Source organism: Pecten maximus, chromosome 3 (genome assembly GCF_902652985.1).
Source record: "Pecten maximus chromosome 3, xPecMax1.1, whole genome shotgun sequence".
Lineage (NCBI taxonomy): Eukaryota > Metazoa > Mollusca > Bivalvia > Pectinida > Pectinidae > Pecten > Pecten maximus.
The window spans coordinates 40,903,151-40,918,520 of NC_047017.1; the positions used below are offsets into that span (position 1 = coordinate 40,903,151).

Consider the following 15,370-nt stretch of genomic DNA (forward strand, 5'->3'; position numbering starts at 1 on the left):
TGATTTATTATAAAGTAGAGGTAAGCACTGCAAGCCATAATTTCGACTCATAATAATTACTAACAACAATAAAACAGCAAGAAAGTATTATTACAAGTTATTTAAGTTTTACTAAACCATCCTTTTTTTACCTAAAAGCAGATGAATGAAGTACTTTAAAATAGTTAACTTTCATGAAGAACTGTTGGACTAAACTATAAAAAACTTACTACTGTGAAAACATTAAAACATGTCACCGTTTTCTAGGGCACGGCAGTCTGCTTCATCTGTAGCCTCCTTAATTATATCAAAACTGATTCATTTTTATTACGATTCCAGCAGACGGTATCTGTCGTAGTATCAATGCTCTCACATGTACAGCATGCGCATGCGTTTCAAACATACTAGTGATACCGATTACATGTTTTCGAGAGCCCTCGGAAGTCTACCATCATTTCTATGTAGTTCCGAATGAAGCTTTAATAAGCATGATCAACTCACTTCCGTTCGATGGTTAACACAATGTAAAGGAGTTTTTACTCATTTTACAGTGAGTATTGAATCAGTTTTGACTTCAGAATATAACATAAATAAAACACAATGACAGATTTGTTACTTGTCCCGTCGGACAAGTACTTTAATGATTTCACTTGTCCGACATCAATTTCGTCTAGTACCGGACAATCGGACAAGCGTTAATGTCGACCCCTGGTAGGCAGACTGTTGTGTATAAACTGGAGGCAGACTGTTGTGTATAAACAGGAGGTAGACTGTTGTGTATAAACTGGAGGCAGACTGTTGTGTATAAACTGGAGGTAGACTGTTGTGTATAAACTGTGTGTAGGCAGACTGTTGTGTATAAACTAGAGGTAGACTGTTGTGTATAAACTGGAGGCAGACTGTTGTGTATAAACGGGAGGCAGACTGTTGTGTATAAACTGGAGGCAGACTGTTGTGTATAAACTGGAGGCAGACTGTTGTGTATAAACAGGAGGTAGACTGTTGTGTATAAACTGGAGGCAGACTGTTGTGTATAAACTGGAGGTAGACTGTTGTGTATAAACTGGAGGTAGACTGTTGTGTATAAACTGGAGGTAGACTGTTGTGTATAAACTGGAGACAGACTGTTGTTTATAAACTGGAGTCAGACTGTTGTGTATAAACTGGAGACAGACTGTTGTTTATAAACTGGAGGCAGACTGTTGTGTATAAACTGGAGACAGACTGTTGTTTATAAACTGGAGACAGACTGTTGTTTATAAACTGGAGTCAGACTGTTGTGTATAAACTGGAGGTAGACTGTTGTGTATAAACTGGAGACAGACTGTTGTTTATAAACTGGAGACAGACTGTTGTTTATAAACTGGAGTCAGACTGTTGTGTATAAACTGGAGGCAGACAGTTGTGTATAAACTGGAGGTAGACTGTTGTGTATAAACTGGAGGCAGACTGTTGTGTATAAACTGGAGACAGACTGTTGTGTATAAACTGGAGTCAGACTTTTGTGTATAAACTGGAGGCAGACTGTTGTGTATAAACTGGAGACAGACTGTTGTGTATAAACAGGAGGCAGGCTGTTGTGTATAAACAGGAGGCAGACTATTGTGTATAAACTGGAGGCAGACTGTTGTGTATAAACTGGAGGCAGACTGTTGTGTATAAACAGGAAGCAGACTGTTGTGTATAAACTGTAGGCAGACTGTTGTGTATAAACTGGAGGCAGACTGTTGTGTATAAACAGGAGGCAGACTGTTGTATATAAACTGGTGGTAGACTGTTGTGTATCACCTGGAGGTAGACTGTTGTGTATAAACTGGAGGCAGACTGTGGTGTATAAACTGGAGGTAGACTGTTGTGTATAAACTGGAGACAGACTGTTGTGTATAAACTGGTGGCAGACTTCTGTGTATAAATTGGAGGTAGACTGCTGTGTATAAACTGGAGGCAGACTGTTGTGTATAAACTGGGACTGTTGTGTATAAACTGGAGACAGACTGTTGTGTATAAACTGGAGGCAGACTGTTGTGTATAAACTGTAGGCAGACTGTTGTGTATAAACTGGAGGTAGACTGTTGTATATAAACAGGAGGCAGACAGTTGTGTATAAACTGGAGGCAGACTTCTGTGTATAAACTGGAGGCAGACTTCTGTGTATAAACTGGAGGCAGACTGTTGTGTATAAACTGGAGGTAGACTGTTGTGTATCACCTGGAGGTAGACTGTTATATATAAACAGGAGGCAGACTGTTGTGTACAAACTGGAGGTAGACTGTTGTGTATAAACTGGAGACAGACTTGTGTATAAACTGGAGGCAGACTGTTGTGTATAAACTGTAGGCAGACTGTTGTATATAAACTGGAGGTAGACTGGTGTGAATAACCTGGAGGTAGACTGTTGTGTATAAACTGTGTGTAGGCAGACTGTTGTGTATAAACTAGAGGTAGACTGTTGTGTATAAACTGTGTGTAGGCAGACTGTTGTGTATAAACTAGAGGTAGACTGTTGTGTATAAACTGGAGGCAGACTGTTGTGTATAAACGGGAGGCAGACTGTTGTGTATAAACTGGAGGCAGACTGTTGTGTATAAACTGGAGGCAGACTGTTGTGTATAAACAGGAGGTAGACTGTTGTGTATAAACTGGAGGCAGACTGTTGTGTATAAACTGGAGGTAGACTGTTGTGTATAAACTGGAGGCAGACTGTTGTGTATAAACTGGAGGCAGACTGTTGTGTATAAACTGGAGGCAGACTGTTGTGTATAAACTGGAGGCAGACTGTTGTGTATAAACTGGAGTCAGACTGTTGTGTATAAACTGGAGGCAGACTGTTGTGTATAAACTGGAGACAGACTGTTGTGTATAAACTGGAGGCAGACTGTTGTGTATAAACTGGAGGCAGACTGTTGTGTATAAACTGGAGGTAGACTGTTGTGTATAAACTGGGACTGTTGTGTATAAACTGGAGACAGACTGTTGTATATAAACAGGAGGCAGACAGTTGTGTATAAACTGGAGGCAGACGTCTGTGTATAAACTGGAGGCAGACTTCTGTGTATAAACTGGAGGCAGACTGTTGTGTATAAACTGGAGGTAGACTGTTGTGTATCACCTGGAGGTAGACTGTTGTATATAAACAGGAGGCAGACTGTTGTATATAAACAGGAGACAGACTTCTGTGTATAAACTGGAGGCAGACTGCTGTGTATAAACTGGAGGTAGACTGTTGTATATAAACAGGAGGCAGACTGTTGTATATAAACAGGAGACAGACTTCTGTGTATAAACTGGAGGCAGACTGTTGTGTATAAACTGGAGACAGACTGTTGTGTATAAACTGGAGGCAGACTGTTGTGTATAAACTGTAGACAGACTGTTGTGTATAAACTGGAGACAGACTGTTGTGTATAAACTGGAGACAGACTGTTGTGTATAAACTGGAGACAGACTGTTGTGTATAAACTGGAGGCAGACTGTTGTGTACAAACAGGAGGTAGACTGTTGTGTATAAAAAGGAGGCAGACTGTTGTGTATGAACTGGAGACAGACTGTTGTGTATAAACTGGAGGCAGACTGTGGTGTATAAACTGGTGGCAGACTGTTGTGTATAAATTAGAGGCAGACTGTTGTGTATAAATTAGAGGCAGACTGTTGTGTATAAACTGGAGTCAGACTGTTGTGTATAAACTGGAGATAGACTGTTGTGTATAAACTGGAGACAGACTGTTGTGTATAAACTGTAGGCAGACTGTTGTGTATAAACTGGAGACAGACTGTTGTGTATAAACTGGAGGTAGACTGTTGTGTATAAACTGGAGGTAGACTGTTGTGTATAAACTGGAGACACACTGTTGTGTATAAACTGTAGGCAGACTGTTGTGTATAAACTGTAGGCAGACTGTTGTGTATAAACTGTAGGCAGACTGTTGTGTATGAACTGGAGACAGACTGTTGTGTATAAACTGGAGACAGACTGTTGTGTATAAACTGTAGGCAGACTGTTGTGTATGAACTGGAGACAGACTGTTGTGTATAAACTGTAGGCAGACTGTTGTGTATAAACTGGAGACAGACTGTTGTGTATAAACTGGAGGTAGACTGTTGTATATAAACTGGAGACAGACTGTTGTGTATAAACTGGAGACAGACTGTTGTATATAAACTGGAGGTAGACTGTTGTGTATAAACTGGAGGTAGACTGTTGTGTATAAACTGGAGGTAGACTGTTGTATATAAACTGGAGACAGACTGTTGTGTATAAACTGGGGACAGACTGTTGTGTATAAACTGGAGACAGACTGTTGTGTATAAACTGGAGGTAGACTGTTGTGTATAAACTGTAGGCAGACTGTTGTGTATGAACTGGAGACAGACTGTTGTGTATAAACTGTAGGCAGACTGTTGTGTATAAACTGTAGGCAGACTGTTGTGTATAAACTGGAGGTAGACTGTTGTGTATAAACTGGAGGTAGACTGTTGTGTATGAACTGGAGACAGACTGTTGTGTATAAACTGGAGACAGACTGTTGTGTATGAACTGGAGGTAGACTGTTGTGTATAAACTGTAGGCAGACTGTTGTGTATAAACTGGAGACAGACTGTTGTGTATAAACTGGAGACAGACTGTTGTGTATAAACTGTAGGCAGACTGTTGTGTATAAACTGGAGACAGACTGTTGTGTATAAACTGTAGGCAGACTGTTGTGTATGAACTGGAGACAGACTGTTGTGTATAAACTGGAGGCAGACTGTTGTGTATAAACTGGAGACAGACTGTTGTGTATAAACTGTAGGCAGACTGTTGTGTATAAACTGGAGGTAGACTGTTATGTATGAACTGGAGACAGACTGTTGTGTATAAACTGTAGGCAGACTGTTGTGTATAAACTGGAGACAGACTGTTGTGTATAAACTGTAGGCAGACTGTTGTGTATGAACTGGAGACAGACTGTTGTGTATAAACTGGAGGCAGACTGTTGTGTATAAACTGTAGGCAGACTGTTGTGTATAAACTGGAGGTAGACTGTTGTGTATAAACTGGAGACAGACTGTTGTGTATAAACAGGAGGTAGACTGTTGTGTATAAACTGGAGGTAGACTGTTGTGTATAAACTGTAGGCAGACTGTTGTGTATAAACTGGAGACAGACTATTGTGTATAAACTGGAGACAGACTGTTGTGTATAAACTGGAGTCAGACTGTTGTGTATAAACTGGAGACAGACTATTGTGTATGAACTGGAGACAGACTGTTGTGTATAAACTGGAGGCAGACTGTTGTGTATAAACTGTAGGCAGACTGTTGTGTATAAACTGGAGGTAGACTGTTGTGTATAAACTGGAGACAGACTGTTGTGTATAAACAGGAGGTAGACTGTTGTGTATAAACTGGAGGTAGACTGTTGTGTATAAACTGTAGGCAGACTGTTGTGTATAAACTGGAGACAGACTATTGTGTATAAACTGTAGGCAGACTGTTGTGTATAAACTGTAGGCAGACTGTTGTGTATAAACTGGAGACAGACTATTGTGTATAAACTGGAGACAGACTGTTGTGTATAAACTGGAGGTAGACTGTTGTGTATAAACTGGAGACAGACTTCTGTGTATAAACTAGAGGCAGACTGTTGTGTATAAACTGGAGGTAGACTGTTGTGTATAAACTGGAGACAGACTTCTGTGTATAAACTAGAGGTAGACTGTTGTGTATAAACTGTAGGCAGACTGTTGTGTATAAACTGGAGACAGACTGTTGTGTATAAACTGTAGGCAGACTGTTGTGTATAAACTGGAGACAGACTGTTGTGTGTATAAACTGGAGGTAGACTGTTGTGTATAAACTGTAGGCAGACTGTTGTGTATGAACTGGAGACAGACTGTTGTGTATAAACTGGAGACAGACTGTTGTGTATAAACTGTAGGCAGACTGTTGTGTATAAACTGGAGACAGACTGTTGTGTATAAACTGGAGACAGACTGTTGTGTATAAACTGTAGGCAGACTGTTGTGTATGAACTGGAGACAGACTGTTGTGTATAAACTGTAGGCAGACTGTTGCGTATAAACTGTAGGCAGACTGTTGTGTATGAACTGGAGACAGACTGTTGTGTATAAACTGTAGGCAGACTGTTGTGTATGAACTGGAGACAGACTGTTGTGTATAAACTGGAGGCAGACTGTTGCGTATAAACTGTAGGCAGACTGTTGTGTATAAACTGTAGGCAGACTGTTGTGTATAAACTGGAGGCAGACTGTTGTGTATAAACTGGAGGTAGACTGTTGTGTATAAACAGGAAGCAGACTGTTGTGTATAAACTGGAGGCAGACTGTTATTTAAACTGGAGGCAGACTGTTGTGTATAAATTAGAGGCAGACTGTTGTGTATAAACAGGAGGCAGACTGTTTTGTATAAATTGGAGGTAGACTGTGGTGTATAAACAGGAGACAGACTGTTGTGTATAAACTGGAGGTAGACTGTTGTATATAAACTGGAGACAGACTGTTGTGTATAAACTGGAGACAGACTGTTGTGTATAAACTGGAGACAGACTGTTGTGTATAAACTGGAGGCAGACTGTTGTGTATAAACTGGGACTGTTGTGTATAAACTGGAGGCAGACTGTTGTGTATAAACTGGAGGCAGACTGTTGTGTATAAACTGGAGGCAGACTGTTGTGTATAAATCAGAGGCAGACTGTTTTGTATAAATTGGAGGTAGACTGTGGTGTATAAACTGGAGGCAGACTTCTGTGTATAAACTGTGGCCTACCTTCTGACAAAACCGGAGGAAGACTGTCGTACATGAACTGTTTTCCCATCTGGTCACAGGCAGAATCCACTGGAGCATTACTTATCATTCTCATCATCATCTGTTCTACCTTTCTCAGAAAATCCTTCCTCTGTGGGTTGTCCTGTCAGGGTAGAGACCACCAGTAAGTACACTAACAACATAACTACTGGTCTCTAACTAAACCAGTTAGTCCACTAACAACATAACTACTGGTCTCTAACTAAACCAGTAAGTACACTAACAACATAACTACTGGTCTCTAACTAAACCAGTAAGTATACTAACAACATAACTACTGGTCTCTAACTAAACCAGTAAGTACACTAACAACATAACTACTGGTCTCTAACTAAACCAGTAAGTACACTAACAACATAACTACTGGTCTCTAACTAAACCAGTAAGTATACTAACAACATAACTACTGGTCTCTAACTAAACCAGTAAGTACACTAACAACATAACTACTGGTCTCTAACTAAACCAGTAAGTACACTAACAACATAACTACTGGTCTCTAACTAAACCAGTAAGTACACTAACAACATAACTACTGGTCTCTAACTAAACCAGTGAGTACACTAACAACATAACTACTGGTCTCTAACTAAACCAGTGAGTACACTAACAACATAACTACTGGTCTCTAACTAAACCAGTGAGTACACTAACAACATAACTACTGGTCTCTAACTAAACCAGTAAGTATACTGACAACATAACTACTGGTCTCTAACTAAACCAGTTAGTCCACTAACAACATAACTACTGGTCTCTAACTAATCATTAACACTGTATTACAATTCATTAGTGGATATTCCTGATTTTAGGTACAGTGTTATAATTAATACAAAATGTATTACATTAACTAACTCCACTAGGTATAAAGTGTCGTACCAACAAATTCAATGACACACAAAAATCATTGTAAAAGGTTTGAAAAAACTATAGAGATACATATGCTGATGTAGATGTCACACAGCTGTAGTCCAATACTTCACTTACAACATCTGAATTGGCCACCCCCATGAAGTTGAGGTAGCCTCGAGGTAAACCTTTCCTGAACTCAACATCTTCCTCAATAGCTAACTGTAATGCTCTTGGCATAAGCTGAAATGAAGTTAAGACTGATGTGAAAATCAAACAATTTGTTCCATTTGTTAACGTACTCATGAGATAAAATAATTAGTATGGTGATAAAAATATCTCTAAGGTCAGTTGTTGAATCAAATGAATTCTTATTTTACCAACAACTGCCAAAATATCCATATAAGTTAACTGTACCTATAAGAATTTCTTTTTAAAATCCACAATTATTGTAATCTATGGGAAGTTTATCAAAATCTGCTTGTGGTGAATATTTTCTATGTATTCTTAAAATTGTCTATTTCCATATGACACATCTAAGCTATAAAGACACAAAAGAGTTGTAGAGCATTGAAGGAATAAGTGCATACAATATCAAAGTTCCATTCGGGATGTGAATTGAAGTTAAAGGAAAAATTTCTAAAACGTTTATTTCTATTTTAAAACTTCAGAAATGAGAGGAGGCTAAAGGGAATAAAACCCTTGGTTCTGATTATAAACCAAATGAATACCTTTTCAAATAAATCTCCCCATGTGTTTTTCTGGTAACAGGACACAGTGATGTGTAATGAGTGTTCATCTCCAACTGTCTTAGCCTGGAATTTAACATCAAATATACCGTCACCTGTCTTACCAAGACATGATATATGATCCAGAAACCTGTCAGTAAAACTCCACTACATATCTGTTATTTACACTACACTAAGCTCTGCCTATTTATGTTATAATTGGTGCTATGTCCAATTGGACAGTTCAAGAGAAGATTACAAAAATTTCAGATGAGGTGAAAAGACTGAATCATCCAAAACTATTGTCCTCATAGCTTTATAAGGCAGGCATAAATAACAGTTAAGAATTTCTATGATCATTTTTATCCAGTGACTTCTAAGATTAAGCAAATGTCACATATATGCCCAATTACCATACAGAAATACATTTACCGGGGTACAGAGTGGATTGTACATCTCGGGAAGTAGAAATCTCTAGTCATTTATTCACCGCAATCCAAACAGCCCGATTGATTAGACCAGAATAGTTCATTTATGAAATAAGAACAGATAGAGCGGTTTTATGTTGTTTTCAGACAAACTTTGAAACAATCTTTGAGGTGTGTGTTAACGTCTGCAGGTGTGTCAAATTTATACCTGATACGTTAAACAAGAACAACTTTGTCCACATAAACATGAATGCCTTAGATATTCACTACTGTACATGGAAATATAATACCTGGTGAATTGTTCCCCTTGGGAAGTACAGAAGATCTCCAGGCTCAAGTGTTTTCTCCAATATAGGCTCGCCAACATCTGTTTCATTGAAGTTTCCTGAATCAAAGGAGTAGGGACAGTGTTTAAAATGGAATGATGATTGTGAATAAACAATTATGGTTTTTCCTGTTACTATGGAATCGGATACATACCGTATTTGACCTAATAAGGGCGCCTGCGCTAATAAGGAAATAAATATTTGACTGAGTATCAAAATGGTGTTCAAAAGTAATAATTCATGTGAAATGTTTTGCTACTTTATGTGTTCAATTTTCTTCCGCAAATTAAGTAACTGGAACACAAGTTTTCGCCACATTTTGTCTATTCCTACAGATGACATGTCAGTGCAAATTAAAGAGCACCCAAAACTAACCATACATTCAAATAATAACTTACCATCTTTATTTGAAGATAAAGTAAAAGACTTCATTCTTGTTGATAAATAACTTCTGTTCAGAACAGAGAGCTAGTAAAAGGCATTGCAAATCAATTATTAGGTCAAAGAAAACGATGTCTGATATGATCTGGGAAATCACCTGTGTCTATAAATAGAACACAAAAGAGTTCCATTTGAACATAAATGGTGGAACACACGTTCTCTGGTCTAAAGATCAGCTGGCATGGTTTACAAGTTTACAGGAATATTCAAGTGATGTTTAAGCTTAATATATGATAATGAATATATATCTTCATCTGGAATATTTTTATGACTGAATATTTTACCATTTCCACAGCCTTGTGTATTCTGCTATCAGGTATAGTCTGTTTCATAAAACTTCAGAGTAATTAATCTTAATAAGGGCGCCCCCACTGTCAATTACCCATGCCCTGCACCCTTATTAGGTCAAATACGGTACAGCACACTGACTATTATCTATATTGTACCCAGCTATATCTTGTTCATTACAGTATCCATAAACTGTACGGTTTTCAGTCAATGACAAAAAAAAAATGTTAGCAAGCATTTGCAACAGTGAAGCTTTAAGGACAAAGAGACTTTGACTATTGTGTGCACATTATCTTAATTCTATGTATAAATATGCTCCCAGCTTTTTTAATGCCACAACAGCAACGTGCATGGTTATATCTAGTACCCGTAATATTAATTTACATTTCGACTACAGCTGTTTATTTGAAAACTGAACTATATAATTATATTCAATTAAATCAGGATTCCAATTTCTTAATTTCCTTTATTTCTAAGTTTTCAACTTCAATCTCTAACAGTAGAGTTGAAACCAGCATAATAGTGATGAATTGAATTATTTCTACAGAGAAAGGATATTTACTCCAACTTACCACTAGAGAACCTCGGTAGCTTTTCTGCATCAGATCTGAAATGGATTGTTGTCTATAAATTCACCAGAAGTTAATTTATAACTATGCTTGACTATGTATGGAAGTACAACACCTCAAATGTTGATATATAATCATACAGATTCTTTGGGAAGAAGGGACCATGGTTAAAAAATATTATGATAGGAATATTCATACAAGAGCTGTCAGAAGATATCAAAGTTTGCCAAGTGGGGTGAAATTCAATTTAAAATTTTTTTTTTTTTAAGTAACAAGTAGTCAAAGATCATTGTAACAGTCAGCATATGTAACACCGATAGAAAGGTCTTATGTTAAATATAAGAGCCCTATTTTCATTTTATCAACTTTAGGAAGTAGATGTAGGGTAGAGAACAACTTTAGGATTGAGACCATCAGATGAAACAAAACTTATGTATACCCACTGACGGCATGAAGTGTGATAGAGATACAGTTACGTATGTGTAACTAGCAGACATTACCAGGACAGTATATACTAACAGACACAGATACTGACCTTGGACTGTAGTGTACGAACTACAGATACTGACCTTGGACTGTAGTGTACAAACTACAGAAACTGACCTTGGACTGTAGTGTACGAACTACAGATACTGACCTTGGACTGTAGTGTACGAACTACAGATACTGACCTTGGACTGTAGTGTACAAACTACAGATACTGACCTTGGACTGTAGTGTACGACCTACAGATACTGACCTTGGTCTGTAGAGTACGACCTACAGATACTGACCTTGGTCTATAGAGTACGACCTACAGATACTGACCTTGGTCTATAGAGTACGACCTACAGATACTGACCTTGGACTGTAGTCTACGACCTACAGATACTGACCTTGGACTGTACTGTACGACCTACAGATACTGACCTTGGACTGTAGTGTACGACCTACAGATACTTACCTTGGACTGTAGAGCCTCCAGTGTTTCTTCCCCTCCAGCTGTAGTATAAATGCCTCGATATCATCGTAGTGCGGGGCAAACCCTTGTGTGCCTGGAGGTGTTAGGTATCTGAAATTGTTGGATAGAACTTTGCTTTGATTGTCCATACAGGTAATTAAATTTAGCTCTAAACATGAAATTATGTAATTATAGATTAATATAGAGTGCAGTACACACTGTCAAATCAAGGTCAATGCAGAAACTGACCAAAAGCATAGTGGCTTCTCTACAATAAAAACATATTTTAAGAGGAATTTAAGTCCCATCCTGTCTTTAACTCATATTCATTATACTGTTAACTTGTTAAGTACACTCCATTTACATCAACTTTTCTTCATGCCAATAATTTAACTGGTTTGAGGTCCAATGTGTAGCATTGCTTCCCTCAATCAATGTTAACATTTCCAGTTAAAATATTTTTATGGAATGATGACATCTAAAAAAGTCCAATTAAGTAAGAAGGCTCTATCCTAAATCAGTGAAAAAAGCTTACGACGTACGTGTTAGCTCCCACACAACAGCCAAAGTACTCCTGTAGTATGGACAATAACTTCCACACATTCCTGGAGTAGGTCTGTGGGTTTAATAATCGCACCGAGCAGCCACTCTGGTAAAATACACAAACAAAATTTAATACAACTCAATAAAATTGTTTTGAATCTGTTTAATGGTGAAATATTTTATTCCAACTATACATGTTCCAACAATAACAATACTGTTAACATACATATCATAGTGGTAAAATTATTTTTAAATTAGGACTGCTGTCATTATACTTTTCTTACAGAAAATATGAGAATGTGATAATTCTGTGCTAATTTGTTATAATTTGGAAATGCGTGAAAACTTGAGTGCGCCGAAACTTTTACCTTTACAGCTCACTTTTATGCAATGATTTTAATGAATATGAAATAATACATTAGTCACAACATTTCCCAGTCACAACATTTCCCAGTCACACCATCTCCCAGTCACACCATCTCCCAGTCACACAACCTCCCAGTCTCCACCCCCCATCTCCAAGTCACATCTCCCAGTCACACAATATCCCAGCCACACCACCTCCCAGCCACACCATCTCTAAGTCACACCACCTCCAAGTCACATCTCCCAATCATACCATCTCTAAGTCACATCATCTCCCAGTCACACCACCTCCCAGCCACACCACATCCCAGTCACACCACCTCCCAGTCACACCACATCCCAGTCACACCACATCCCAGTCACACCATTTCTAAGTCACATCACCTCCCAGTCACACCATCTCCAAGTCACACCACATCCCAGTCACACCATTTCTAAGTCACACCACCTCCAAGTCACACCACATCCCAGTCACACCATTTCTAAGTCACACCACCTCCAAGTCACACCACCTCCCAGCCACACCATCTCCAAGTCACACCACATCCCAGTCACACCATTTCTAAGTCACACCACCTCCAAGTCACACCACATCCCAGTCACACCATTTCTAAGTCACACCACCTCCAAGTCACACCACATCCCAGCCACACCATCTCTAAGTCACACCACATCCCAGTCACACCACATCCCAGCCACACCACATCCCAGTCACACCACCTCCAAGTCACACCACCTCCCAGCCACACCACCTCCAAATTCAGTAATAATTATCATCATATTTGTTATTGATTTAAACTATATACTGTACATAACCAGAGAAACACTCACTGTTTTATTATGATCCTAACACCTGAACTTCAATGGAAAGAAAATACAAACCCATATTAAGGTATTTCAGTAAAGTTGTAACTAACCTGGTACATGTCCCATACAACAGGGGCATATGCCCTTCCCACAGGGTTGTGTGTTTCTCTCACACCATTTGTATATGTTGTTATGTCTAAATTTACTGAATACTGGATATTTTCCTGAAATGTAAAAAAAAAATTCTTCTGACAGATTATTTCTAACTGACTACAATTATTGGAGAAAAGAATTTGTACACATATGTATGTATTCATCTGCAAATATTCCACTAAGTGCCTAACCTAGCTAGCCTAACCACATATTTTAAAGCAATCTTGCCCTCCCTAAACTTTAACACTGAAATTTTACACTAGGGGAGTGGGCTTATTTGAGGATAAACAAAATACATGATTGTTTGACATTTTACTACCGTTCATATCTGATAGATTGTAATGAAATCATGACTTTCATTATTTACATTATTATCATATACAATGTATAATTTTTAGATACTCATTGTTTATCAGCAAGTTCTGATATATGACATTCAGGCTGTTATGAATTGATTATTTTTAATAGAGATACAGATGTATTACCTCTCTGAGAATTCTGTCAAGTTCTGCTGTACTGAACCAGCCATCATTGTACTGTCTCATGTGTCTCTTCACCAGTAAAGGTTTCTTCTCCCACAGTTCTCTGTAGAACAAATTACAGGGACACTAACAATTACAGGGATACAAATAATTACAGGGATACAAACAATTACAGGGATATTAACAATTACAGGGATACAAACAATTACACGGATATAAATAATTACAGGGATATAAATAGTTACAGGGATATAACAATTACAGGGATATAAATAATTACAGGGATATAAACAATTACAGGGATATAAATAGTTACAGGTATATAAATAATTACAGGGATACAAATAATTACAGGTATACAAATAATTACAGGTATATAAATAATTACAGGGACATTAACAATTACAGGGACATTAACAATTACAGGGATACAAACAGTTACAGGGATACAAATAATTACAGGTATATAAATAATTACAGGGACATTAACAATTACAGGGACATTAACAATTACAGGGATATAAATAGTTACAGGGATACAAATAATTACAGGGATATAAATAATTACAGGGATATAAATAATTACAGGGTATATTAACAATTACAGGGATACAAATAATTACAGGGATATAAATAGTTACAGGGATATAAATAATTACAGGGATATTAACAATTACAGGGATATTAACAATTACAGGGATACAAACAATTACAGGGATATAAATAATTACAGGGACATTAACAATTACAGGGATACAAACAATTACAGGGATATAAATAATTACAGGGATATTAACAATTACTGGGATATTAACAATTACAGGGATACAAACAATTACAGGTATATAAATAATTACAGGGATACAAACAATTACAGGGACATTAACAATTACAGGGATACAAACAATTACAGGGATATAAATAATTACAGGGATACAAACAATTACAGGGACATTAACAATTACAGGGATACAAACAATTACAGGGATATAAACAATTACAGGGATACAAACAATTACAGGGATATAACATAAGATCAAATTACAGGGATTAAAATTACAGGGATAAAATTACAGGGATACAAATAATTACAGGGATACAAACAATTACAGGGATACAAACAATTACAGGGATATAAACAATTACAGGGATACAAATAATTACAGGGATATAAACAATTACAGGGACATTAACAATTACAGGGACATTAACAATTACAGGGACATTAACAATTACAGGGATACAAATAATTACAGGGATATAAATAATTACAGGGACATTAACAATTACAGGGATACAAACAATTACAGGGACATTAACAATTACAGGGATACAAACAATTACAGGGACATTAACAATTACAGGGATACAAATAATTACAGGGATATAAATAATTACAGGGATATAAATAATTACAGGGATACAAACAATTACAGGGATATAAATAATTACAGGGACATTAACAATTACAGGGATATAAATATTTACAGGGATATAAATGATTACAGGGATACAAACAATTACAGGGATATTAACAATTACAGGGATATGAATAGTTACAGGGATACAAATAATTACAGGTATATAAATAGTTACAGGGATACAAATAATTACAGGTATATAAATAATTACAGGGATACAAACAATTACAGGGATATTAACAATTA

The 15,370-nt window shown here is 37.3% G+C and overlaps 1 protein-coding gene across 1 annotated transcript in view; it reads right to left on the reverse strand.

Annotated features, from left to right (window-relative positions):
* The window catches only part of LOC117324179 (ribosomal oxygenase 1-like), a 33,910-nt gene that overhangs the window by 13,207 nt on the left and 5,333 nt on the right, over positions 1-15,370 (reverse strand). The window contains exons 6-14 of the mRNA XM_033879863.1: positions 13,707-13,806; positions 13,179-13,292; positions 11,895-12,001; positions 11,356-11,463; positions 10,416-10,450; positions 9,079-9,173; positions 8,364-8,447; positions 7,771-7,875; positions 6,745-6,886 (exon numbers count right to left, since the gene is read on the reverse strand). Of these exons, the coding sequence (XP_033735754.1) occupies positions 6,745-6,886; positions 7,771-7,875; positions 8,364-8,447; positions 9,079-9,173; positions 10,416-10,450; positions 11,356-11,463; positions 11,895-12,001; positions 13,179-13,292; positions 13,707-13,806 (890 nt within the window). The remainder of the gene's footprint in view (positions 1-6,744; positions 6,887-7,770; positions 7,876-8,363; positions 8,448-9,078; positions 9,174-10,415; positions 10,451-11,355; positions 11,464-11,894; positions 12,002-13,178; positions 13,293-13,706; positions 13,807-15,370) is intronic.